This window comes from Mucor velutinosus, assembly GCF_035048745.1.
Source record: "Mucor velutinosus strain NIH1002 chromosome Unknown tig00000268, whole genome shotgun sequence".
NCBI lineage: Eukaryota > Fungi > Mucoromycota > Mucoromycetes > Mucorales > Mucoraceae > Mucor > Mucor velutinosus.
This window is the reverse complement of record NW_027041917.1, coordinates 1-27,708: the sequence shown is the minus strand read 5'-3', so window position 1 is coordinate 27,708 and position 27,708 is coordinate 1. Positions and strand designations below refer to the sequence as shown.

General features: G+C 37.8%; 10 protein-coding genes across 10 annotated transcripts; 6 read left to right on the top strand and 4 right to left on the bottom strand.

Moving 5' to 3' along the window:
* Positions 1-1,567: 1,567 nt before the first annotated feature.
* ATC70_003782 (uncharacterized protein) lies at positions 1,568-2,101 on the top strand (the record flags this gene model as incomplete). Its single annotated transcript, XM_064823137.1, has 1 exon — positions 1,568-2,101. One exon carries the CDS (start codon positions 1,568-1,570, stop codon positions 2,099-2,101), a length of 534 nt encoding a protein of 177 aa, XP_064678449.1.
* Positions 2,102-4,027: 1,926 nt separating this feature from the next.
* ATC70_003781 (uncharacterized protein) lies at positions 4,028-5,008 on the top strand (the record flags this gene model as incomplete). Its single annotated transcript, XM_064823136.1, has 1 exon — positions 4,028-5,008. The coding sequence occupies one exon, from the start codon at positions 4,028-4,030 to the stop codon at positions 5,006-5,008; it is 981 nt and encodes a 326-aa protein (XP_064678448.1).
* Positions 5,009-5,319: 311 nt separating this feature from the next.
* On the bottom strand, positions 5,320-5,899 carry RAS1_1 (Ras GTPase; the record flags this gene model as incomplete). Its single annotated transcript, XM_064823135.1, has 2 exons — positions 5,320-5,633; positions 5,689-5,899. 2 exons carry the CDS (start codon positions 5,897-5,899, stop codon positions 5,320-5,322), a joined length of 525 nt encoding a protein of 174 aa, XP_064678447.1.
* Positions 5,900-8,524: 2,625 nt separating this feature from the next.
* On the top strand, positions 8,525-8,998 carry TES1_2 (acyl-CoA thioesterase; the record flags this gene model as incomplete). The annotated part of the gene is made up of 1 exon (XM_064823134.1): positions 8,525-8,998. The coding sequence occupies one exon, from the start codon at positions 8,525-8,527 to the stop codon at positions 8,996-8,998; it is 474 nt and encodes a 157-aa protein (XP_064678446.1).
* A 36-nt stretch (positions 8,999-9,034) lies between these two features.
* On the top strand, positions 9,035-9,445 carry TAL1_2 (sedoheptulose-7-phosphate:D-glyceraldehyde-3- phosphate transaldolase; the record flags this gene model as incomplete). Its single annotated transcript, XM_064823133.1, has 1 exon — positions 9,035-9,445. The coding sequence occupies one exon, from the start codon at positions 9,035-9,037 to the stop codon at positions 9,443-9,445; it is 411 nt and encodes a 136-aa protein (XP_064678445.1).
* A 1,881-nt stretch (positions 9,446-11,326) lies between these two features.
* ATC70_003777 (uncharacterized protein) lies at positions 11,327-13,303 on the top strand (the record flags this gene model as incomplete). Its single annotated transcript, XM_064823132.1, has 1 exon — positions 11,327-13,303. The coding sequence occupies one exon, from the start codon at positions 11,327-11,329 to the stop codon at positions 13,301-13,303; it is 1,977 nt and encodes a 658-aa protein (XP_064678444.1).
* Positions 13,304-13,455: 152 nt separating this feature from the next.
* On the top strand, positions 13,456-16,482 carry ATC70_003776 (uncharacterized protein; the record flags this gene model as incomplete). The annotated part of the gene is made up of 1 exon (XM_064823131.1): positions 13,456-16,482. One exon carries the CDS (start codon positions 13,456-13,458, stop codon positions 16,480-16,482), a length of 3,027 nt encoding a protein of 1,008 aa, XP_064678443.1.
* A 2,878-nt stretch (positions 16,483-19,360) lies between these two features.
* Positions 19,361-19,648, bottom strand: ATC70_003775 (uncharacterized protein; the record flags this gene model as incomplete). Its single annotated transcript, XM_064823130.1, has 1 exon — positions 19,361-19,648. The coding sequence occupies one exon, from the start codon at positions 19,646-19,648 to the stop codon at positions 19,361-19,363; it is 288 nt and encodes a 95-aa protein (XP_064678442.1).
* Positions 19,649-23,557: 3,909 nt separating this feature from the next.
* On the bottom strand, positions 23,558-25,587 carry ATC70_003774 (uncharacterized protein; the record flags this gene model as incomplete). Its single annotated transcript, XM_064823129.1, has 3 exons — positions 23,558-25,425; positions 25,478-25,505; positions 25,585-25,587. The coding sequence occupies 3 exons, from the start codon at positions 25,585-25,587 to the stop codon at positions 23,558-23,560; spliced, it is 1,899 nt and encodes a 632-aa protein (XP_064678441.1).
* A 33-nt stretch (positions 25,588-25,620) lies between these two features.
* Positions 25,621-26,631, bottom strand: ATC70_003773 (uncharacterized protein; the record flags this gene model as incomplete). The annotated part of the gene is made up of 1 exon (XM_064823128.1): positions 25,621-26,631. The coding sequence occupies one exon, from the start codon at positions 26,629-26,631 to the stop codon at positions 25,621-25,623; it is 1,011 nt and encodes a 336-aa protein (XP_064678440.1).
* Positions 26,632-27,708: the final 1,077 nt, after the last annotated feature.

Sequence of the window (27,708 nt, the reverse complement as noted above, 5' to 3'; positions counted from 1 at the left end):
AAAAATGCGATTGTTTGATTTTCGATGAAAACCATGAGGGATACCTCATGCTTTTTGGTCAATTTTTGGCCATATTTTTTTTTTTTTTTTTGGTCCCCAAAAAGTTGAGCAAGGGTGACAGAAAGTTAGTGCTAGATGAAAGCAATGGTTTGATACTATTCTGACGACTTAAAACGGCCTTTAACACAAGAAATCACGGCTCAAATGCACTGAAATTTTGTTCTTTTTGCTTGATTTTGAATAGTAAGAGGCAGTGCAAACGTGCTGTCTACCTATATAGGGCTTGTTTACATTGAAGCAGACGTGGAGCATCGTAGAAGAGTCAGATTCACAGTTTCATTTCATTCATGGAGAGCTTCCACATAATATATATTCATCATCTCAGTAAATCTTGATAGGACTACAGGGTCAAGCATCGGCGATGGCTTTAGTTCACACAAGAACTAAGCGACTATCTAAAGCTGTATGATCCATGGTCCCGTCGTGGAGCGCTCCGGATATGAACGGAATTGATGCTATGTTCGACATCTCGGCAAAAGTCCATGTTGATAAAGCATTTCATCCATCAAATGCAGCACATGTGGAAATCCTCAGCGAAAGAGGCCGTTGCCAAACGATGTATTATCCGTTTTTATCATATGGAACTAATAGTTTAAATGAAGGCCTGTTCATATCAACCAATGACCATCAGAACTGATTGATGAATCTCATACATGCACAACATCTCGGATCTCTTGTGGAACGCTTACTGTTTGATGTGCAAATCCAATGATTTCTTTATACAATACAGTCTAGCGTATTCCAAAAACTGTTCATTGTTGGTTTACTTTGGATTCGCCATCCGCTTCTGATTATGATTTCCATCATGATGGAGATTCAACCCCTGATGGCGACATTTTCACACCCTTTTCATGCAACATAATGCAATGCCAAGGCATTCATTAGCATCTATGATGCAAGTTGCTAGTAGCTTTCCACCGATGATCTCAACAACAACCAAAGATACGAAATCTAGATTTTGTGCGACAAATACATCTACAGCATATAGGAAATCATTTAGCCATTTGAACAATAGGGAAAAACTTGAATTTTAAAATGAACGAGAGGAGGGAAAACATTTCTCATGGGCCTCTCTCAAATATAATCTGGACCGAAAGAGACATGGTATGCAAGCCACGTTCTGATGGGATTGACATGTAGGACAATCTTGTGTTGTGGGAAATTGAATGCATCCAAAAAACACATGAGCATGTAATGGCATTTTGATCTGCTGTTCGAGCACAGTTGTCCTCCCCTTTTTGTTGTTTGGAGGAAGATGAAAAAGTTTTCTCTTGTGCTACAAAAGCATCGTTTGCAAAGGATGTACACTATTTCCGGAAATTATTGGTGCACTAATAAAAAGCAGTTTGGTGCACTTAGAAAAATCAATTTGGAGCACCGCCAAAAATCATTTTGGTGCACTCATTAAAATACGATTGGTGCACCTGCAAAATAAGTTTCGTGCAAAAATTAAAGTGTATTTGATGCACTTTTAGTTCTTTTCTTGTCACAAGTATTACTTCATTCAATGGATCAATTTATTTTCGAAGATGGAAACGGCAATCTCTGCAATGAGCAGGGTGAATCAGTTGCTGTCATCTCCATGGAGATAGACAATGAACAATACCCTTTGGCTAACATAACCAACTTTGGTGAGTATACGTACCTGAAGCCACTAGAAAAGCCAAGCAAGACGAGTGCGGCAGATAGTGTAGAAGAAGATGATGATGAAAAAGTGGATTCAAGAGAAATTAAAAGAAAAAGGTACCGTTCATACAAACCTGAAGATAAAGACAAGTTTTTATTTTACGTTTACGAGAAACAACTGAGCATCCGCGCAGCATGTAAAATGGTAAATATCCCTCCCAGTACTGGTCAAAACTGGTACAAGAAAGGTGCGGAGAGTTTGGCAAAAGAGGAGAACCTACCACACAAAAAAGAGAGCAGCAAGGTTGGAAGGCCGGCAAAACTTCGAGAAGAGCACAAAATGGCTTTGATCAGCATAGTAGATGAAAAACCAGACTCAGTTTTGGAAGAAATAATGGAACAACCGAATGCTTAGTTTGTTGGCCTTGATATTCACCAATTTGCCTTGCACACATTTCTTTATGAAAAGCGTCATTTTTCTCTTAAAAGGGCTCATTTCCACTCTGTAGAGCGAAATAGTCCCGAGAAGATTGAAGAAAGATACAATTGGGTCAAGCAGTGGCAAGAAACTGACATGGATTTTACAAGCAATTGCGCACTATGGCCCAACTGATGTTCTCATGAGCACATTGATGTTCTCATTTGAGAAGGTGTAGTTTTCCACATGAATAAAATGGTTTTAATAGCTAAACTATAATATTGTAGGCAACAGAGAGACTTTTATTATCTGTAAGATTCATAAAATTACTAAACGTATTATAAATTGCAAGAGAAAATGGCAATTTAAAATTACCTAATAACTACTTATTAAAGTAAAAGAATATATTTCAATGTCAGGGTTGAAGGGTATTCTGACAGTGATTTAGATCTGCAGGATATCATTGACAGACTAAACACAAACAAGAATAAGAAGCGCAGGTTTAAACCTAGAGCGCCAGCTACCAGGAACATTAAACAGCGATTAACCTGGATAGCGCACAACATTACACAAACTATATTGGATAAAATCAATGTTCAAATATAATATTAATAAAGCACCTTTTTATCCATTCAACTAAAAGGCTATAACATCTTCCTGCACACTCTCTATATCTACTTCCATTTATATCTCGATCAGATCTCAGATTGCATATACTACCTCTACGTATTAGCATCTGACATCAATAAGATATTCGGGTAGTTCAGTGGGAAGAACGTCAGATCCACAACCGATAGGTTGTGGGTTCGACCCCGGTTGGAGCATTCTTTTTTCAAATTTCTGAAAATCGATGTGCTCATATAAGAATATGGATGTGCTCACATGGGAACATTTCGGATGTTCTCATAAGAACATCGGCCGACTTATAATAGTTCTTTAGGAACGCCGATGTTCCCATATGAGAGCATTTCTCACCTTTCGGGAACATCGATGTGCTCATTTGAGAACATCAGTTGAGCCGTAGTGTATCTTTAAGCATGACATGTCGAGAGGGGCCCACCTTCTGTAGCAACTGCGAGGACTTGAAATGTTGAAGACAGGTCTACGTAAAAAACAAAATGTTGAATGAAAAGAAAGGATATCAAAGGTGTGGGTACAAAAAGAGTCAAAATAAGGAGTAGCAATTGGTCACGACTACAATTTGTTACATAATGTTGTAAAGTGTTTCATGTTATGGCCATATCTAGAGCACCATACGGCTAGGAGCGAAAACCTCTCTTTAATGGCTTCTCAAACAATTATACTGTTTAATGCTGGCGCTTCTACAGAGGTTTGGAGTTGCATTATTGCATTTCTGAACTTTTATGATTGATTCAGCCTCTCGAAATCGTGTAGATTGATGTGGAACATCGTCAATAAGATTTCTTATCCTGAATTTACTACCATTGATCCCTCTGACAATAAGCTCGGTAGCTTTCATCACTCAACTGTCAGTTCAATTCGAATCAGAGGCAGTATCAACGACTATGGCAAACTCAAATCATTACTTTCATCGATCGTCCATTTCTCATGTATTGATCTGACATTGCTGTCATTGACGGAAAAAATAGCCACTAGAATCATATGCTGTATCCCTCGGATATACAGATCACATAATATTGTGATACACCTAAAAGGTAGTGAAGTTGGATGTTTTACAAAAGTTGAAGTGTACATGAAGGAGAGAGGAGTGGTGGTTAGAGGGTAAGCGCCCAAATCGATTAAAGAGCCAGTTCCATACTCAAATTCCAAAATAGCAAGAGGCTTTTGAACCAAGAGGAAGCAGATGAAGAAAACGAGCTTGATGATATGAGAAGAAGGAGACTGAGGACGCCGTCTCCAGTAAGGAACGATATAGGAGACTTGCGAAGCAAAATCATCGATATGAAGCAAACGTTTGGCGGGATCCATGATGATCCTCGTGCGGTTATCCCAGACGCAGTTAAATCATTGATGACTAGCAATCAATATGTGGATATGCAGATTCTCTCCCAAAACGCTCCTCGTCGTGAAGAGCTTAGCAATGTGGAAACCGCAAACAACGTAATTCAATCTTTGGCTCCAAGATTTCTAGAAAGTATTGCGATTTCAACTGAAGGATTGTATATTCTTATAACGCAAGTCGAAGTGTACCTCCGGGGCATTGCAAGTGTAGATGACTGTGCTTACAGCACTATTACCCTTGGATATCGCGCGAATCCTCTCTTCATTATCGAGCAAAAGAGAGAATTCAGAAATCAATGGACTGAAGCGAAGATTTATTTCGGCCAGCTTAAGTTTTTAGTCACAGGATGTGTCCATGGAAGCTTCAACAGTTCAGATACACAAGCAGTTTTAGGAGCATCTCTTGGACGAAACATACCAACAAACAGTTACTGGAGAGTGTACTTGGCATCAGACACCGAAGCTCACATCCGAGATGTCAGGCTGCTTCGTGATTTCACCAAGAAAGCAAGTGGCTACAAATGGCACTACAAATCAAAGAGATTTCATGATGAAGGATTCTCGAGTGCCTCTGCCTTGAATCTTCCCCTCGACGACATCATTGCTGCTGCTGGTTCGCTATTGCTGCGAATGATGGTGAACAACGATGATAAGAAAGAAGAACTGGCAGCATTATTGGCAAATTCAAAGCTGTTAGAACAAATCAATTTCAAAAACCCATACGCAGATGGGAACAAAACGGATCTAATGGAATTACGCCTTAGTAAAGGAAAAAGGCTGGTTGTCAACATTGAGATGATGGTTCTTCGCGACCTTGTAGTGGACAAGTCATTGTACCCGGAGATGTACAAAACTGTGCTTGCTCCAAGGATGAAAGCTATGAATAATCAAGTAATCAAAAAGAAGAAATTTGTGTTTTGAGAGAAGTAGTTGTTTCAAGTACTTGTGCCAGCACTGAAAGTTTATATTAAATGGCCCAAAGTACAATAAACTATTTTTATGGATATCTTTACAAAAAAGAACGTCTTCAATAATGTATATCTCATCCAAATGATGACCTGTATTCTTTGAAACCCCAATCACTCGTGATGCACATGTTGTCATATCACGGCAAATCCATTACTCAAGCGCATTGCAATGCCAATGTCGGGAAAAGTGGTTCCTTATCCAAATCACGAGTTTATATCCATCTCTAATTCAATTCTTTTTTATTCATTACATGATGCGATAGTTTAAAACAAAGTGTTTGGTGTGCCAGCGGAAGATGACCAAGGGTACATTGTCTGCTGCTGCTGTTGGTATTGGTATTGTTGCTGAGGCTGTTGCTGCTGCATGAATAGCTGCTGTGGTTGAGGTTGCTGTTGATTGAAGAACGACTGCTGCTGAGGCTGGGTAGTAGACGTTGGCATAAAGTAAGAGGTATTATTGTTGATAGTGTAAGGCGAACTAGTCATTGGCGTCATTTGAGAAAATGGATTAGAGAAATTAGCTTGTTGTTGCTGTTGTTGCATTGGTTGTTGCACCATGCTGGCTTGATTAAACGATACTATCATGAAATAGAATTAGACAAAAGAGAGTTAATGTTACACTAATATACTTACAATTAGGTGTAGTGTCATTCGCTGTGGTGGCGATAGTAGATGAAGATGTCGCTGTTAATCCAAAAGGGTTACTAAACACATTGTTTTGCACAATTGGCTGTGGTCGCTGCTGTTGCTGTTGTTGGTACATGAAAGACTGCTGCTGCTGTGGTTGCTGCATTGTATATTGAATTTGAAGAGGCTGCTGCTGCATTGCAAATGGATTACCCATTGCACTAGTAGTAGTAGTGGTAGTAGTAGTAGTAGTAGTAGTAGCTGGTGTCGAATCCTCATCTATCAGCAATTGATTGCCTAATACGGGTACAGAGTTTGATCTAAATGGTTCTTGGTGATGTTGTTGTTGCTGCAAGGTATTTTTTTGTTTCGTTCAAAATGGTCTCTGTTGTCTGACACCATTGGTATTTTCCAACACATATCTTGGTAGATAAAAGGCTTGAAAGTAATGGGAGCAGCTCAATAACACTATGATCGGTGGGAACATTGCAAAGTACCATCAACAAATGATGGCATAAACAGTTGAATAAAGATGGGTGAATTTGCACACCAACTTGTACGCATCCTAGTATTTTCATTGCTTGTTTGTGGCACTTGCTTGACAATAGTGCTGGCACGACTTTAGAGAATATCCACAAACTACGAGGTTTCAAGAAAAGCATATGCAGAAGAATACTTGCTCAAAAAGAAAACGTGGCATCTGTTGCCCACTGGAAGGATGAATTCGGTATGCAGACATTGTATTTCTTGTGTTCGAGACAAGGAGGCCCTGGTTAATGCATTGTCAATTGCTCACATTTGTAAAGACTGTCCAACTGTAATATTTCCAATCTACTGTGGTATCAAGATTGATTTGGTGAAATCTTAATCTCAAAGGCTTGGTGGATCCACAATAAGAGAACCAATATCATTGTTTTATTAATTGGTAACTAAAAATCATTATGTTTATAGATGAAGCCTGTTTTCTTTAAAATTAACTACAGGCGTGCTTTGCTTAGTATCTTCACTTTGAAAAACAGGATTAACCACGAGAAGGTGAAAGCACATCTAATCCCAAAAAGCATTGTTGCAGGCAATTACAGTCCCCCAGTAAAAACCCAAAATCGCCTAGTTAAGCTATTTGAAATTGGAAAGAAACTGTAGCGTGGCTGGTATACCCACTAAGGACGTCCTAGCACAGACGTACCTTCTGGGTGCCTACTACAGTGCATCGACAAAGCCTAAATCTCTAGAACAAATTCCAGATCGATCCAGATACAATACTCAGGAACAACTACGTGAAACATATCTTTGCGACAAGTACAATCAATATGCCCTGATTACTTCTGCTGAGAAGCATTCTGATTACCGTTTTGCCATGGACCTCATGAATGAAGAAAGACAGCAGGTACAACAGAATCAACCCTCATCCACGCCTTCTTCTATACGACAATGGCTATAGCACTACTTGTGCATTAAGCATGCATGCTTCCGATAGCATTGATAGCACTGTAGCTTTTGACTCATTGTTAATGTCATGAAGAGCATTAGATCAAAAGGACGAGCATGTATCTTGGAAAATTTGTAAGTCGCATTTATCTAAATAAACGTATCTATTTGATACGAGTGTTGAATATAAAGTCTTTTTATAGAGAATTAACGCTATTATGAAGCGTAACTGTAAAAACTGCCATCAGCCAACATTCCAAGGATACTTTTTTTGTGCGAAAACATCATTACAATATCTGGCTGGATATATTTCTGTGAGTAATTTTAAGTGCCATTGACTAAATACACCAACTAGCATGAAAGGCGTGATGAAATGTTGGCATTGTTTGATTTCTCTTCATGCTGAATCGTACAAGTAATTTCAGACTGAATTTGATAGAAGACAATATGAGGCTCCAGGCAGATTTCATTACTATCATTTCAATCCTACATAACATGGGTTTCTTTGATTCGAAACACTTGAAACACTTAAAATGGTTTGTGTTTCGTAGCACGACGCATATCTCTTTGGGGGGGTGTCAGGTTATAAATTTCGTAAATTTTCATTTTCTCCTTTTCTCTTTCTTTCAACAACGAGGAAAATGGTCGAGCTTGTCTTTCATCATCCTTATCACGGCTCCAGAGGAATGTGTCCTCGCGATGATTTATGTGGCTATTGGGTATTGTCGGGAGGCACTTTGAGGATATGGAGATATGCTCTTCTGTTTTATGGTACTAGAACGCTCTTAGTAAGAACGTCACTTACGAAACGGCTAAAGTTTCCTACTTGGTAGATGAGGGTTTAGCTGGGGGGCTATTGTCTGTAACCACCTCCATTTTTTGGGATTACAAGCACTTTCACCTTCTCGTGGTTAATCCTGTTAATATCAAAGACAGTTGGCTTTGATAACAAAGGAAAGTGCAATAGTATTTGTTTCAGATAGAAAGATTACTCCTTAATTTTACATATACTGATTTCCTGCACAAACTACTATTTGATTTAATAAATGACATGAGATCAACTGCAAAATGTGCAATGTTCTCTCTATTGAATAGCATGTATACCGTCTATCGATTATAACTCTTTTGCAGGTTAGACAATTGTTCATGAGTAGTTTATTTACATATTGGGATGCATTTTAAGGTTTTAAGGAGGGCGGAAAACATAATTTGAAACAGTACATTAACCAATCTCTGATGGCAAGTTAATTGGATGGTAACACCACAGCGGATCAAGTGTAAAGGGATTCACACAAAATACGAAATTATACAGAGGAAAATATGTCGAGGCTTGAGATGTTATCAGTAAAATAAGAGTTTGTTTGCATACATGAACGTTGTCCTTTTTTTCTGCTACATATCTCTTGACGTTGACATGGATACCAATTCGAAACAGCATTACGGCATTTTCCCTCCTGATATTTGGGAAGTCATTGTTCCTAATCTCAAACATAAGGACACATATACACTAGCAAGCACAAGCAAATCAATGTGGGAGCACATTCGTCACATTCCACTTGATAGTACTTGGGACATAGAGACCACCCAGCTCGTCAACGCTTCCTTTATGCTGGCAAATACAAGACATGTTCATGTGTTGATCAATGACACCTTTGAGTACTACAGTAATCTACGTCAATATCTTGGTAGATTCTATCAACTTGAAAGTGTAGCTTTCTCTTGTGAAAAGATCACATTAAGAGCCGGCATCGCTAAACGACTTTTACAGTGTTTACCTATGAAAAGACAGTATCATAAATTAGTATTGTATGTGCAACAAGGCGACCGTAGCTACTTTGAAGAGGCCATCTCTCATTCATGCAAGAATAGAGTCAATCTAAGAAGGTAATGCCAAACATCCAGACAGGTTTCATTCTAAATATTTATGTGGCGGCCATCGGTAAGCGTATTGAAGAGAAGATTTGGCATAGATGAAGACGAAGATAACGAAGAAGTAGAAGAAGCTAGACGAGGAATGAGGACCCCCTCTCTGGTAAGAGAAGATGTTGCTGAGCTTTGGGAGAAGATACAAGATATCAAGAGCACGTTTGGTGCAATTAGCACTCATTCAAAAAGTATCATTCCCACTGCTCTCAAAAATATCCTGCAAAAACATGAATTTGCCGATGCTGAGGAAATACTGAACATTGCTGAGACACCCAAATCAAAAGCAGAGGCAGATGCGTTTGTGGCGCTCGTCGGCGGTCGTTTCGTAGAAAGCATCGATATTACTAGTAATGGTTCGTGGGCATTCATCACACAGGTCGAAGCCTACCTGAGGGCAGAAAAGAAATAGATGATTGCGCAAACAACACGATCACGAGTGAACACCCCTCAAAACCCAAGTTCGTAGTAGAACACAAGAGGGAGTATGAGAATCAATGGCTCGAAGCCAAAATCTACTTCAAAAACTTTGAGTTTTTGGTTACTGCTTGCCTTTGTGGTAACTATAACGATCATGATTTTGATGCTTTTCTCGGTGCCTCTCTTGGCAATCGTTTAGCTCTCAATGATTATTGGAGAGTTTACGTTCCTCTCGCCTCTACACCAGTAGTCAGACAATCCCGATTGCTAAGAAATTTCACAAGGAGAGCAAGTGGATTCGGTTGGCATTTGAAATCGCAAAGATTTTACGACAACGGTTTCAGCACCGCATGTGCTTTAAGCTTACATGCATTAGATGAAATTGACAGCATTGTAGTCATTGGGTCGCTATTGTTGAATTGGAAAGTATCGAATCAAGAGGACAAGCAAAAGTTAAAATCTATACTTTTCAACGGAAAGGAGTAGAGTAATATGGATGAAAATGCCATATCTGCCTGTATTGAAAGAGTAAGGGGGTCGACATTAGCCAAAGGAAAGAAGTTTGCAGTTGAGATAGCGCTGCTGATATTGAAAAATGAAGTAATCAAGGACACGGATTATGTCGAGATGTTTAAAGCGTTAATAAGCTCAAGACTCAAGACTCTGAATAGCCAGGCTATTCGACAAAAAAGGTACTTGCTCCCGTAATGCACCATATTATGTATTATTTCAATAAAAATGTTAAAGAGTAGTCTACAGTATTTGTCTTTTGACCTACTATTTTGTGTAAAAGCAGAACACTCAATATTTACTGCTTAAGATGTAAAGTGCTCAGCTTGTATAATATGCCAATACAATCTCATCTTCGATTATGATAGATCGTGCATACCTTCTCGTCGTCAATTTTATCAGATGCTTGAATCCAATAGAGATGCTGATGGGTGGCATAAGTATTCAGGTTTACGTTTATCCATGATGATTCCTGATCGGCTAACTGTGAAGATGCTTGAAGAATATGAGAGCCTTCTTTCTGTGCAGAAAGCTTTTTTTGCATTACCATGGTAATACACGGAAGCTAAATCAGAAGGCGTGTTTCTTTAGCATGGTTGCTTAGCAACGGATGTTGATGATGATGAGGAGGACGAGAAGCTGCCAATCAAGATACCTGATGTGGATAATGTGATTGATACAGATGAACATTGATGTTGTGCCGGAAGGGCTACAACTGTCTATAAAGATTAAGGTATTCTTGATGGGTAGATACGTCTGTGTTGTGCAACAACATGGACAAGCTATGATAAGTGAAGTGCATCTCAGCTATCTAAATATTGAGGTTCACCAGATGTGATAAGCGTTGTACAAGATAAATTGCTACTTTGGCATTCAGAACTTAGTATAAATAGAATAACTCTTGTCTTCATCAATAAATCTTTAGTTTTTTTGTGTCTAATCTTATTCAAATAAGCCTTTTCTTGTTTTTATAATACCGAACATTTTTTATAAGCTACAAATAATAATCCTTTTATTCTTTGTGCTTAACCTTGATAAAAAAGTGTTGCAATATCGTACTGAATGTTATTTGTGTTATATCAAATGTCATAGCAAGGTGTCACACTAAAGGTTTTAGGCTATTCTTAGGTCCTTTGGGTAAATCATGCTAATCATGATTTACAAATCAATTGTTGGGTAGATAGTAAACCTATTTGTATTATAGTTCATCATCATGCTGTAAACCCTAGCATAATGAAAAGTATATAAATGCATCCTTGGGATGCATTCTCAATAAAAGTGTAATTCTTTGGCAGATTCAATTTTACATTGTATTTTGACATAACACTTTTTTGAATCCCATAAATTTTTTACACTTACTACTATGAATAACGCAAACCCTACTACTGTTTCTGTTGGAGCTGGTGTTGGTCATCGCTCTGCATCGGGAGATGCAAGTTTTGGTTCTGGTTCATCTTTGTCGTCTCTACAAAATGAACATAGCAATAATGCTCTGCATAATGGTATTGATGCTTGTAGCGAAGACGCTCGCATTGATCAGGCATTGAGCGATGACGATCTGTCAACTCTTGATAATGATACTATCATGAATGATAGTGGTGAGCTATTGGAATTTGATTTCGATAGTGAGATCCAACCCTTGGGAATGGATCATCAGGCTAGCATGGCCAGGGACATCAAGATGTTGAGGAGAAGGCTTTTTGAGGCTACAAGGCTGTCTATCACTATGCCTGAGGATGGCACGCTTGCATCCAATGCTGGGGCCCTGAAACGCCAATTGATCATGGCTAAGGAAAACTACGATTTGTTGTTTGATGATACTCTAATGCTCTCCCCATCTATGGCCTATTCCAATGCTGCTAATAGCATAGTACCTCCAGATACGCCATATATTCAATGGAAAGGACACAAGTTTAACAACAAGAAGTTTGTCTACCCTACCATGGATGCATGCCTTCAACAATTCCAGGATGTACTGGAGTCTCGTGGTGTGTCGATCGAAGCAAACTGGAAGAGAATTATTAAGCCGAAAATGTCCACGGGTATGTCTGCCTGGACAAGAGAAATCATACAAAAGTATCCCGAAATTACTTGGGGCCAGTTCAAGAGCAAGCTCAAGGTGAAATATAGCCCTTCGGAAGCAGAAGAAAGAAAAGCTGCACTCAATAAGCTAAAGACGCTTAAATTGGACAACTGTGACAATCTAGAAGACTTCATTGACAGGTTTAACTCCTTGAAGGACTTAGCGGGAGTCAAGGAAAATACGTCTCTGGTAGACTATCTGCTTCGTGGTCTGGATATCGACTTGTATGGACCGGTGTCTATGGGCATTTCACAAGCCCGTTCCAAGGGAAGCGACACTTTGGATTTTGCTATCTCACAGTTGCGCAGTGCCTACGATTTGTTGAGAAGAGATGATTATTATAGGCAGGAAAAGCAGAGAAAGGACGCTGAACTGAACAATAAGATCAAGGAGGCGATCAAGGCACATCAGCGTGCTGAGGGCTCTGCTTCGTTGAGCAACAAGAAAACTCGTCGTGCTGGTCGCCGCCATGACAAGCAATCAAGCAAGAGGAATGATAGTCCTGGTGAAGTTCTTAAATGTTATGATTGTGGTTTCACACCATTTACGTATGCGCATAAGGCATTATGCAAGAAGAACCCCAAAAATATCAAAAAGATAACAAAGAAGAAGAGCAAGTTGATTGTGCCAAGACCTGCTTCCAATGATGATACTGATTCGTCATCCTCTGATGAGGAAAGTGATCAAACTTTTGCTGTTGCCACAATTTCTACAAAGGACAAGCAAAAGGAGGAAGTCGTATCCATGGATACTGATAGTGAATGTAAGCATTTGAATAATGAATATTTCAAAAAGATGCCTAGTAATAACATGGACACTAATGGACTTCTTTATCTACCTGTGATATTAGAATCAAAGAGTGGTGTTAAGGTTAACACATGGTTTTTGTTGGACACTGGTTGTACATTTAGTGCAATCTCGCCCAAGTTACTTGATTTCATGCAATTAAATGTTGTAAATAAAAATGGTATTATTAAGCTGGCTCAAAGTAACACTGTTGTTAATCGTAAAGGACAAACTGAAGAGGAACTAAAGATTAATTATGGCTCCAAAGTTGTCTATTCCAAATTTGAAGTTTTTGACTTATTTGATGATGTCCATTGCGTGTTTGGCATGGATCTACTGTATAAAGTTGGTATTACATTGGGTAATATTGCTGCAGATTGGTCTGATCGAATTGGATATGAGATTCCAGATATTGAACCCAATCCATACCAAATGAGGATCCTTATGGATCTAAGGAAGAGAGTCAATTGATGATGAATGAACTACAGCCATTCATTGATGCAAACACTAGTATCAGCCATAAAGCATATTGTAATTTGCCTGATAGCGAAATTAGATTGCCTATAAAGAAGGATACTCCACTTTCGGACACATGTCGAAGACAATTTCCAATTGCTGAAGCAATGCGACCTGTGATCCAAAAGCAAGTTGAGAAATGGCGTGAAAATGGTGTGATCAAACGAGCTAAACCTAATACACCTCATAACTCTCCCATTTTCACTGTACGCAAGAAGAACAGTGAGGGCGAATACACTGGTAAAGAGCACCGTGTAGTGATTGATTGTCGGTTTATTAATAATGCATTGGATCCAGAGAAGCTTGAACGTTTCCCATTGCCTTTGATAAGTGATTTACATCGTAAAATGTCGAAGCATTCCCTCTATACGGTAATCGACCTATCGCAATGTTTCCATGCATTTAAGGTAGCTAAGGCATCAAGACCTTATTTAACGTTTACCGACATGAATGGACTGACGTGGTCCTTCTCTCACTGCCCTTACGGATTAACTATGGTCTCATCTCATGCCCAGAAAATTCTTTCTAATTTGCTGGCTGATCTAAGTGATGTCTGTACACATTTCATCGACGATGTCACGATCTATACTGAAAACGACCTACAAAAGCATACAGAGGTTGTCAAAACAGTTATTGATCGTTTGACTAGAGCTAACTTACGTATCAACACGGAAAAGATGCATATTGCACAAAAGAGCATCTATATTTTGGGTTTCTGCCTATCTAGTAATGGACTAGCACTCGATCCACGAAAGGTTTCCAACGTATTGGATTGGTATCCTGTCGTAAAGAGTAGTCGTGAGCTGATGTCTCGCCTTGGATTGATCAATTTCTTTCGATCCAATTTACCTTGCTTGTCAAGATTGACAGCCCCACTAGATAAGCTTCGAAACGCACATGATATAACCAAAGTATGGAAGCCGGAACACACTGCATTGATGAAGCAGTTGCAGGAATTGTTAGTCAGCTCAGCAGTGTTGAGTGTGCCCAACTTGAATTATCCCATATGTGTTGTAACGGATAGCTCTGCATATGCAATTGGTGCTGCAATGTATCAAGTAATCAATAATAAAGTCAAGTATCTTGGTTTCATTGCACGCAGTTTGGGACCATCAGAGCAACGATGGGGAAGCTCCAAACGTGAATTAGCTGCTGTTGTGTACGCATTCAAAAAGTTCCATCAATGGTTGTATGGACGCCCATTTCATTTGTTTGTAGACAATCGCGGTATTTTGTTCTTACATACAAAACCTAAACTGGATAGAATGGTTGAGAACTACTATGATACTATCTTTGAAATGGATTTCGATATTACGTTTTGCAGTGGTATTAACAATATATTGGCGGATACATTGTCGCGTCTTTTCTGGCCATACAATACGCTGGTGGAGAGTGGTAATACATGTTCCATCAAGGATCTCGACAGGGAGATATTGATTAAACAGGATATTGTTAAGCAAAAGGGTAATAAGAAGAGAAAGAATACTCATGATGATGAGGTAGTAGCAGCTACTAAGAACAAGAAGCAAAGAGTACTGAATGAAGAGGAAAAGGGGAAAAAAGATATCAAGGGAGCACAAGATAAGAACACAGTTTTATCATGTGAGTCTTCCAGCATCTCCAATTCCAGTAAAGTAATCATTCCAAATAAGACTTCTGATCTATTTAATAATTCTAAGTTGACAGCGTATGCGAATTCATTGAAAAGAAAGAATGAAAATTTTTACTTTTGCGTCAGTCATTTAGATGTTTATCAAACGCCTACAACTGATGAAGAGAAACAGAGCATATTAGAAAAATCTCATCTGCTAGGCCATTTCGGTATACATGCTATGGAGCAAGTAATACACCAAGATTTGAACATGCATTGGAAAGGGTTAAGAGAGGATATAACCCAGTACATCCGTAATTGCCACAAATGCAGACAGTTCAATCTAGCAAAGCATGTATATCATCCTCCAAAGCAAGAAGCGCCTGAAGGCATTATGGATCATGTTGTGTTTGATCTAGGTGGTTTCGATTGTACAACGCCTAGAGGCAACAATTTTATCCTTGTGGTATTGGATCTATTTTCACGTTTTATTGTACTGCGTGCTATTCCTGACAAGTCTGCTACGACTGTTGCAAAGGAATTAGTGTCCATATTTTCCCTGTTAGGCTACCCTAGGGTGGTAGGACATGATCGTGGAGCTGAATTTCACAATGTCCTGTTGGAAAAGATCCTGAAGCATGCAGGAGTGGAGAATAGAGCTAGTTTGGCCTTTACACCACAAGGCAACAGTTGCTGTGAAGCGGCAGTTAAGAATTGTAAGACAATCATCATGAAGATGTTGGAAGGTCGAAGTGAAGATTGGGATCTGTACCTGAATGGAACAGCCTTAAGCTTAAATGTTCACAGATCGAGATTACACGGAATGATGCCATTCGTAGTAATGTTCCACAGACTACCCAATGAGTTCAAGGATTATCGAGGAGATAAGCCTGTTCTTCATGAGAAAGAAATTGATGTGAAAGCATTCAAAGAGAAGCTAGATCTTATCGATAGAATCATTGTACCAGCAATCAGAGATCAGATAATGAAGACGCAAGATAAGGATAGTAAATACTTTAGAAAGAGACACAGAATCTTGGAAAATCCTTATCCTGTTGGGTCTACTGTGATGATAAAGAATATTGAGAACAAGAACAGAAAGACGGATCCAAATTATGAAGGTCCATTTTACGTTCATGGTCATACTAGAAATGGAAGCTATATTCTTACTGATAGAACAAACTCGTTCTTAGCTAGAGATGTACCTACGCAGCAAATCAAGTTGATTAGCACAAGTGATACTAGAGACAATCCTTCAAATGCGTATGTCGTCGAAGCTATTATCAATCACAAAGGTAGCGCACCCAATTACAAGTATTTGGTAAAATGGAAAGGTTATAGTGAAGATTGGAATTCATGGGAACCTCCATCTATGTTTGATTCTCCTGATGTGGTCAAGCAGTATTGGGCGCGAGTAAATGCTAATAATAGCAAGACATCTAAGGGCAAGGCACCGAAAGCTCTGAGTACCCGAGAGATTGCTACGCGAGAGACTAAATCAAGAAATAAGCGCGAAAGGTTATTAGCTAAAGATGATGTATAATTGTTTGGTGAAAGGCTATACCTTTTCCTGTTCACAGTTCCTTTTGTCCCATCGGGTTTTGGATGTGTATAGGTTTTTAACGGTTGCCCTAATGATTAATTATCTATACCAATAATCTATACATAAGTTATATATGCAATTCATGTTTACTATACATAAGATTAATCAAGCAGTAACATGCACCAGATTGTCATATATTAATGATGGTTTTCTTTTTTTTTTTCTTTTTTTGTTATGTCGGCCTATTATATACTATATGAACTACTACAACTACAATCTACTACAACAATGGTTATGTCCAAGTTTCGCATGTGTCTTATGCTGGTGTGGGGTGGTGTTATATCAAATGTCATAGCAAGGTCTCACACTAAAGGTTTTAGGCTATTCTTAGGTCCTTTGGGTAAATCATGCTAATCATGATTTACAAATCAATTGTTGGGTAGATAGTAAACCTATTTGTATTATAGTTCATCATCATGCTGTAAACCCTAGCATAATGAAAAGTATATAAATGCATCCTTGGGATGCATTCTCAATAAAAGTGTAATTCTTTGGCAGATTCAATTTTACATTGTATTTTGACATAACACCATCTTGTCATTTGACGTTCATTGATAACCACAAGGATATTTACTTTGATGGGCTTCAAACAGCTTCTAATCGCTCTGCTCGTACTGTTCAGACGTGAAAAATTTTCAAGCTGAAAGTGGTCAACGATATTATGTAACAATTCTCTTGGAAGTATAACTAAGGGGCAAATCGCTTTGTTCTTCCTAATAATAACATTTCTGGGCGACTCACGTCGTGAGTCGTCGAGAAATGGTACCTTAGGTACCATGGGTACCATGGGCATCACGCTAAAAGCCAATCAGAACAAAGGGCAAGTGATACATAAGAATAGGATATCCTATTATTACAGGTATCATTTAAATGGCCAATCAGAAGCAAGACTCACGGTGCTTGAGTACCATGAAACATGAGGTATCATTTCTAGTAACATTTCCCAAACACCGAGTACCTCGCTGTTTGAAAAATAGGGGAAGGTAGCCTAAGATAGCCGAAGATAGCCCAGTTCGCGTATGCGAACTTATAGAAAATGTTTTCCAGTTATTATCTCATTATTGAGGATATAGATCATCTCTGAGAGGCAAATGTATTAGGCGTTGTATATTACATAAGAGAATGTGAGAATGAGCTGAGATGCATAGTAGAAGTGAGAGGTCTTTATTCAAGCAGCACGAAGGAACATGAGTGGTGCCATCAAATGGCTAATCTATATCCTGGTTCCTAGAGAGTGGTAACCTATGGCCTTTCGTCCCTGGAAGTGGGTTTCAATTCCGACAAATGTTCTTCCGTCAAAGCCATTAGGAAGAACATTCTATCCTGGATCATCTTTGTTGTTTATCCTTGACTGGTGGTTCATGAGTTTTGATGCAGCACATCCTCGCTACTGGTTCAAGGCTTATACAATTATCCCGCATTCAAGATCAAGGTCCTATTGCTGCGGCACTGTCAAATAACTATAAATACCTTTGATATCTACACTAGTTTTGATCCCTATTCAATCTTGGAATAACATAATAAATATATTCAGTTCTAATTGTATTTACTCCGTCTATATTTCGTTATTCTAAACACTCATTAGAGATTGCTTCACTGAGCGGTCTCATATATACCACTACATAGTGCGTGCTCTGGAATAATCAGTAAAAAAAATGGTTTGAAATCATTATATCATTAAACTGTTATAATAAATTTCAGTTTTACTATTAAAAAAAATATAGAAAGCTCTTAACAGTAACGAGAGAGCACCAACCAACTTATAAATATGCTATCAAGCGTCAATGGTTATGTCAAGAACTTGATTTCAACGGAGGATTAATTTAACAAAACGATTATCTTGAAGTAAGTGAGGATAAGATATACAAGATAATCTACAACTGGAAAAGATGAAGGGGAAAAGGACATAATATTTATACACTACGGCCCAACTGATGTTCTCATGAGCACATTGATGTCCTCATTTGAGAAGGTGCAGTTTTCCACATGAATAAAATGGTTTGAATAGCTAAACTATAATATTGTAGGCAACAGAGAGACTTTTATTATCTGTAAGATTCATAAAATTACTAAACGTATTATAAGTTGCACGAGAAAATGGCAATTTAAAATTACCTAATAACTACTTATTAAAGCGAAAGAATATATTTCAATGTCAGGGCTGAAGGGTATACTGACAGTGATTTAGATCTGCAGAATATCATTGACAGACTAAACACAAACAAGAATAAGAAGCGCAGGTTTAAACCTAGAGCGCCAGCTACCAGGAACATTAAACAGTGATTAACCTGGATAGCGCAAAACATTACACAAACTATATTGGATAAAATCAATGTTTAAATCTAATATTAATAAAGCACCTTTTTATCCATTCAACTAAAAGGCTATAACATCTTACTGCACACTCTCTATATCTACTTCCATTTATATCTCGATCAGATCTCAGATTGCATATACTACCTCTGCGTATTAGCATCTGACACATCAATAAGATATTCGAGTAGTTTAGTGGTAAGAACGTCAGATTCACAACCGATAGGTTGGGGGTTCGACCCCGGTAGGAGCATTTTTTTTTTCAAATTTCTGAAAATCGATGTGCTCATATAACAGTATGGATGTGCTCATATAACAGTATGGATGTGCTCACATGGGAACATTTCGGATGTTCTCAGAAGAACATCGGCCGACTTATAATAGACCTTGAGGAACGCCGATGTTCACATATGAGAGCATTTTTCACCTTTCGGGACATCGATGTGCTCATTTGAGAACATCAAATAGATTCTCATATGAGCACATCGATGTTCTCATGAGAACATCAGTTGGGCCGTAGTGTATAGGTGGTGCTCGCTGCGAAATATACTGCCAGTCGAGAGAAGAAGGTGCCGCATTGGCCAGGTTTGCCGTTGAACGGGGAGGGTAATGGAACCTTGATGTTCGAATCATTTGGGATATTTGAGCTATTTAACAAATTATTGATTTGCTGTTGTTGAGTGGTCAAAGTATCTCGAATGCCTTGCAGTTGTGTCGGCAAAGTATCCTGTAGTGCTCGGAATTGTGAGATAACCTCGTGCAGGGTGTGGATCTGTTCCTCCGATAATGACATTGTTGTGTCTAATTCGTGACTTGGAAATTTTCGGGGGTTGAAAAACTTCTGGGTGGCTTGGCTTCGGGTGGCTTGACTTTAGGTGACTTGAAAAACGTACGTGGGGGAGTTGTTTGGTAGATTATAGTGTCAAGAACTTGATTTCAACAGAGGATTTATTTAACAAAACGATTATCTTGAAGTAAGTGAGAATAAGATATACAAGATAATCTACAACTGTCAAGGATGGAGGGGAAAAGGACATGATATTTATACTTGACAAGAGATGCGGACATAAATGCTGAGACAGGGATATAGCATGGATAAGCGTAATGATTCGTAATCTGAAACATGAGTCATAATTACATAATTATGACATTGGCTTGATACTTGACGTTGATAGGTACTTGACATGATAAGGTTGCATAAAGCTTGGCATGACATAATGATTACTAATGATGACTAATCGATTACTAATGGCTATCAATTAATACTCCTAAATCCTGAACACCGAGATGAGATAAGCATAAAGAAGACATAACACTTGGACTGCATGGTTCTAAATCCAGGTACCAGATCGAAGCTTGGTTCATGACAGGATAATTAGCATTACACTTTCTTGATATGTTGTCATAAATCTTAAATAAGCCATCAACATCGCTCATCAATAATGAAAAATAACAATGGAGGAAAATGATGAACAAGATACAACTTATCATCGGCTTTCAATATGATACCCGACAAAACAAACGTTGATATAATAGGACAAAAGAATGGACAAAGGGAAAAAAAGGAGGGATTAGACAAAAAGTAAGAACACCACAAGAAGAGATTGGGATATTAGACAAAGAATATATATAAAAGAGGGAATGTGATAAAGAAATGAATAGTGACAATTAAAAGAAAAAATCAAAACAGAATAGAACAAAGCAACAATGAAAAGAATAAGAAAAGGTTGTGATACTAAGAAAAGAACGAAGAAGGGAAAGGATGAGACTGAGATAATAAGAAAAGAAGCAACAACAAGTATGGGAACGAATACTAGATAAACAAGGACCCGAAAAATTAGGAATTAAAATGATAAAAAATAAATACATAGAAAGAGAGAGGTATTGAACAAAAAAAATAAACAGAAAAGAATGCAAACGGGTAAATAAAACAAAACAGATAGAAAAACTGAGACAGTTAAGAAAAAAAGTACAAATAATAGACAAAATCAATAAAGGGAAGCAAAGAAACCCATGAAAAGACAGAATGTAATATATAAGACAAAGAAAAAAAAAGATATATAAAAGGAGATGGTAGGAAAGCAAAAAGACGAAAGAAATGGAAGTAATGTAAAGAATAAGAAGCAAAGAAAAGAGTAAGAATAAATTAACAAAAAAAAAGAGAAATGAAGTAAAGAAAGCGAAAAGAGAAGTAAATCAAAAAAAAAATGAACATGAAAGAAGAAAATAGGCAAAGATAAAAGAAAGGCGAAAGAAACAATGTCAAGGAAAGAAAATGCGATAAAGAAACAGAAAGGAATGAATAGAGAAAAAAAGTCGGAAAGAAAAAGGTTCGAGAAGGAGGATAAAGAATATAAGCAGAACAGAAAAGGGAAATATGAAGATAAATCACAGGAAGAGACCGGGATAACAAGCATATAAAGAAAAAACGAAGGAGAAACGCAAATATAAACAGAGAAAGATATATGAAAAAAAGAAAGTTGGACAAAAACTCAGACAGAGAAATGGGGGTAGAGAGAACGGAAATACAGAATAACAAAAACAGAGAAAGTATATACAGAGAGAAGGGAGAAACAAACAAGAAAAAAAGGGAAGGGATAGGGGATAAAATACACAGAGACGAGGAAATGGAATAAAAAGAATTATAGAAAGAGAAAGGAGGAAGAAACTACGAAAAAAAAATACACATAAAAGGAGAAAAGAATAGGCAAAAGAAGACAGAAAACGGGAAAGGGGTAGAGAAAAGAAACAGACAGAGTAGAAAAAAATAATAACAATAATAACAGAGATAAAGAAAAAAAAAACAAACAAGAGAGAATATGAACAGTAAAAAAAAAAATAAAAAAAAATAAAAGAAAATAAAATGCGAATACATTACCATAGCGGAGCGAATGCATTACCATAGCAGAGAAAAAATAATTACCGCTATACAATGAACACGATGATATTTATATAGCAAAATAGAATACATAAATGCATAACAATATTTCACAACACGAAGACACGACAAAGGAATACACATAATAAATATATAAATAAAGGATAATAGATAATATTAAAAATAACACACATATATATATATATATAATAATAAAAAAAACATGATAAAATTAGGGATAAGATTAGGATTAAGATAATAAATAGGGAAAAAAGAACATGAATAGGATTAAACATATAGTTAGAGTTTAAAGTAGCATTAGATGTATAATCAAGATTATGATTAATGATACTATTATGATTAGAGTTATGAATATAAATACGATCAGGATTAGGAAGAATATAACAGATAAACCTAGGATTATTAGTAGAATAAGGTTATAAAATAGAATTACAATTAGAGTTTAGGAACAAGAGTAAGATTAATATTAGGGTTAGGAATAAAGATATGAATAAGGTTAATAACAGGGATAATATTAGGGTTAAGAACAGGATAATGATAATATTAGGGTCAGGATTAGGCATATGGATAGGATTAAGAATAGGGATAGAATTAGAGACAGAAATAGAGATAAAAAATTATGAACAGGGATAAAATTAGAAATAGGGTTATGGATCAGGAATAGGAATAGCATAGAGTTAAACTAGGATTAATATTAGGGACTATGTCAATATTAAAGAATGAGAGATTATGAATAGAATTAGGGTTATGAATAATTAATATCAGGATTTTAATATTAGGAATATGATTAATGTTAATGTTAAGCTTATAGAATTATGACTATGGTTAATGAAATGGTTATAATCATGAATAGAGTTAGAGTTAATGTTAAGGTTTGGGTTAGGGATAGTGTTAAGCTCAGGGTTAGGGTCAGAATTAGGGTTAAGATTAGTATTAATGTTAATATTAGGGTTAGGATTAGGGTTAGGATTAGGGTTAGGGTCAGAGTTAGGGTTAGGGTTAGGGTTAGGGTTAGAGAGATAATAATAGAAAATATATCCAAAAACCAAAGAAGCAACAAAGGAGAGAGTCTAGAAACACTTAGATTGAATCTATTCGCTACAAGAGATGTAGCTTCTTCAGGTGCATTATACTAGCTCTTTATATATCTTTTTGAAAAATTATTTTTTCACACGAAAGTCGGAATAAGTCGGGTGAAAGACGTGATCTGGAAATTTAAGGGAAGATTAGACTCGGCGTTAAGTGCCGAGATCCCTTTAGACTCGGCGTTATGTGCCGAGATTCGGCGTTTATGTGCCGAGATTCGGCGTTTATGTGCCGAGATTCGGCGTTAAGTGCCGAGATCTTTTTTAGATTCGGCGTTAAGTGCCGAGATCCTTTTTTAGACTCGGTGTTAAGTGCCGAGACTAATGGTGAAAAAAATATAAATACCCTGGAAAAAATTGGGGATTTTTATCGCCCACATTTTTTATTTTGAAAACACTCTATATATTTTACTACTTATAACCCTTCCCATAAGAGAAGCCGCTGTCCCACAGAACAAGTCCGAGGTAATTACAAGGTAAAATATGAGCAGATTTCAGGAGTTATTCTGACAGTTTTCTTTTTTTTAATAGAAAGCATGATCAGGATCTTACAACCAGGAATGTCCACAGTGTAAGTAAGGGTAAGGTAAGTGAAAAATTTGTTCTTCATGAGGCCAAGAGGGGTCTTTCATGGTCAAATTTTTTAAAGCACTAGTGTTGGTGTGAGGTATCAACATTAGTGTTAGTGTTAGGGTTAGGGTTAGGGATAGGGTAAGGGTTATGGTTTACGTTTTTTAGACGAAATCCAACAAAGTCCATCCTGTTGTAATGAATGGAACTGTTTTCCCGTTAACTTGCGTACATTGGCACGATTTAATAAATCAGCTATGTTTTTATTTCTTTTAAAAGCAACTACTGGTCTGTAGTGTGGATTTAAAGTAAAAAATTCCCTAAGTCCTTTACGAAGATGTGGAGTCTCCCAAATAGGATTATACATTGTAACAAAAGGAACAAGAGTATTATCTGTACTAAGAGGAGCATCTTCTAGATATTTCGGTCTGTCATCGTAACGCACTTGGCTAAAGACCCAGATTAAGAATCGTGGCGGGTAACCACGGAGTCGTAAACGAGTAAAAAATTGTTTAGCAGTGTTAGCAAAACTTCGATAGGAAGAGCTGTTACGAATATATCTGATCAGTTCAGCTTTAATAAAACCAACTTTATTATCTTTGGGATGATAAGAAGAGAATGGAATGTACAAGTATTTATTAAGCATTTTCTGATGTGTGGATAATTCAACTTTATTATGTTTTGCATGAATTTGAAGGTCAAGAAAACTAACAGAGGTAGTTGAATAATCCCAAGATATCTTTAATTGATTACTAAAAGCACGTTTGGTATCAAAAGTAGTCAAGAAAGTTTTAAGTTCTTGTTCAGAACCTTTAAACATGAAAAAGATATCATCGATATATCGACCATAAAAGATCAGAGTAAAATCAGGATTAAATTCAAAGAAACGTTCTTCGAAATGATGCATCAAGATATTTGCATAAGCAGGAGCGCATGCAGTACCCATAGCAATACCTGAGACCTGATGATATGGTATTCCTTGAAAAGTAAAATAGTTATTGCTCATGACAAACTTGAGTGTTTCTCTGATAAGGGTAGTATCATTTGGAGAAAGAGGAAGATATTTGTCAACAGTTTTAGCAATAACATCGAAAGCATATGGGGTAGTAGGTAGATTAGTGTACATTGAAGACACATCACCAGTAACTAGCCATAAAAGTCTTTCGTCTTGAGGAATAGAAATTCCATCAAGTGATTTAACAAGGGATTTAGTATCTTTAATAATATAGGGCAAGTGTGGAAGTACTTTTTGTAAGACTGTATCAATATAAGTAGAGAAACCAGTCGTGACCCAACTGTGAGAAGGAACAATAGGACGACCTTGCATAGGTGTCTTGTGAATCTTTGGCAACAGATGAAAGGTAGGTAACTTTCTATCATTAAGGAGTCGATGCCTAAGATATTTCTCATGTTGTTTATTAAAGATGGATGTACCCCATTGAGAACATAGTAAAGATAATAAACTATTAGCAGTACTAACAATGTTCTGAATATTAGAATCAAAATTTTCAGGAGAAAAGAAATTTTTGTCTAATTGCTTATAGAAGCGGGGGTCATTTAATTGTCGAAGTCCTTCTTGAATATACCAGCTAGTGTCGAGAACAGTAAGTCCAAGATTTTTATCAGAAGCTTTAATGAGTATATCAGGATTATTAATAAAATCCTTAAAGAACTTGGGTACAATATCATTAAGTCTATTATTATAAACTTGATAATGTGTAGGATGATTAAGAGGCATGACATTACTTTTTACAAGTCTAAGCCCTTTTTCAATCAAGGTATTTGAGGAAGGATTAGGTTTCCAAGTCGAGGTTTTGACATGGAATCTAATATCAAAGTCAGGATTATCACGAGTATCTTTGAAAATTTCCTTAATACGAATGCGTCTTGTAAAGTCTTCTACGCTTGGTAAAATTAAGCGAGGATTTGCTTTGGGTTTAGGAACAAACTTTGTACCAAATCCTAAATATTTTCTAACAGAAGTTGGAATATTTATAGAAGAATAATTGTGAACAGCTTTATTAAAAATATAAGTATCCGCCCATAGAGGGGACGAATGCTTTATGACAAAGTTGATACGATCTTTGAGGCGAGCACTATGAAAAAACCAAGGAGGATAAGTGTGTGCTCTACGAACATCAAAGTGTCTACAAGTAGTAGGAGATCTATACGTACCATGTTCACAAGAGTAGTGACGCCCACTAAGAGGGTTTAACCTCTTTTTCCCTTCAAAGCTTTGAAGGGGGTGGGACCGGGGGCAAGACGACGATTGGGGTTGGGGGCCCCTTTCTGGATTCGACCCTTGGTGGGGCCGGACAAAGGTCGAGAGCCTTTTCCCGAAGAAGAGGACGACTTGGGGTTGCCTTGCTTTCTTGACGAAGACGAAGCAGCAGGACGACGAGAAGACGGACGAGAAGAGGAACCAGAGACAGTAAGTTTTGACAATTTCTTGTCAAGAGCCGAGATTTTTGACTGAACAGTCTTGTTAACCAACTTGGTGATGGAGTCAGTGAGCTGGGCAGAAGAGAGGTCAGAGGAAGATTCCATAACGGTATCAGCGGCAGATTTGGCCTTTTGCTGTTTACGTTCGGCCTGTACTCTAGCCCAAGCCTGGGTTTCGAGCACATTATTCATGTTGTGTCTGAGATGACACAGGGAACGAACCACATCATGAATCTGGGTATCGGTAAGATGTTCAATCGAACCACCCATGGCCAAAATCGACTCAAAAATTCTATCACGGCATTGTGCTAGGACAAAAGCGGGTGATGCTTGCAATTGATGAGCCTGTAGTGCACGTTCTTTGCTTTCTATAAGGGTTTTAAGAATAGCAGAACGAGCCGAAAGTACCGCATTTTCAATGGAAGAAGAAAAAAGCGATTTATCTGCATCAGACAGGGAATTGTCCATATGCAGATTCTTAACTCCCGGAACAGCAGCGAGAACGACTTGTGGAAAGGTACCATTAACCAGGTGAGCCTTGAGACTATCCAAAGCCTTGACCAAACCGACTTGAGCATGATGATGTATCTTGAAGACATCATTCATGCTGTACATGATTGCTTCTTGACACCACTTGGGAAACGAGGACCAGACAGAAGCAACAGCAGGAAAGAAAATCAAAGCCTCAGTGGCAACGCGAAGATTATCCAGATGGATGAGAATCGGGAAGCCCTGTTCATTAATCTTGGAATACAATGAGTTATCAGAATTATTGTTCATTTGTTATACCAAAAAAGACAGTTCAGGAGAAAAAAGAGGTTGACTTGAGAGAGAGAGAGAAAAAAAGTTTTGACGAGCGAGACAGAGAGATCCAAAAGAGATATAGTTGTAGTGGTGACGGCAAGAGAGAGCGGTGACCAGAAAGAGCAGATTGTTGGAGAGAGGTTAGGGTTAGAGAGATAATAATAGAAAATATATCCAAAAACCAAAGAAGCAACAAAGGAGAGAGTCTAGAAACACTTAGATTGAATCTATTCGCTACAAGAGATGTAGCTTCTTCAGGTGCATTATACTAGCTCTTTATATATCTTTTTGAAAAATTATTTTTTCACACGAAAGTCGGAATAAGTCGGGTGAAAGACGTGATCCGGAAATTTAAGGGAAGATTAGACTCGGCGTTAAGTGCCGAGATCCCTTTAGACTCGGCGTTATGTGCCGAGATTCGGCGTTTATGTGCCGAGATTCGGCGTTTATGTGCCGAGATTCGGCGTTAAGTGCCGAGATCTTTTTTAGATTCGGCGTTAAGTGCCGAGATCCTTTTTTAGACTCGGTGTTAAGTGCCGAGACTAATGGTGAAAAAAATATAAATACCCTGGAAAAAATTGGGGATTTTTATCGCCCACATTTTTTATTTTGAAAACACTCTATATATTTTACTACTTATAACCCTTCCCATAAGAGAAGCCGCTGTCCCACAGAACAAGTCCGAGGCAATTACAAGGTAAAATATGAGCAGATTTCAGGAGTTATTCTGACAGTTTTCTTTTTTTAATAGAAAGCATAATCAGGATCTTACAACCAGGAATGTCCACAGTGTAAGTAAGGGTAAGGTAAGTGAAAAATTTGTTCTTCATGAGGCCAAGAGGGGTCTTTCATGGTCAAATTTTTCAAAGCACTAGTGTTGGTGTGAGGTATCAACATTAGTGTTAGTGTTAGGGTTAGGGTTAGGGATAGGGTTAGGGTTAGGGTTAGGGTTAGGGTTAGGGTTAGGGTTAGGGTTAGGGTTAGGGTTAGGGTTAGGGTTAGGGTTAGGGTTAGGGTTAGGGTTAGGGTTAGGGTTAGGGTTAGGGTTAGGTT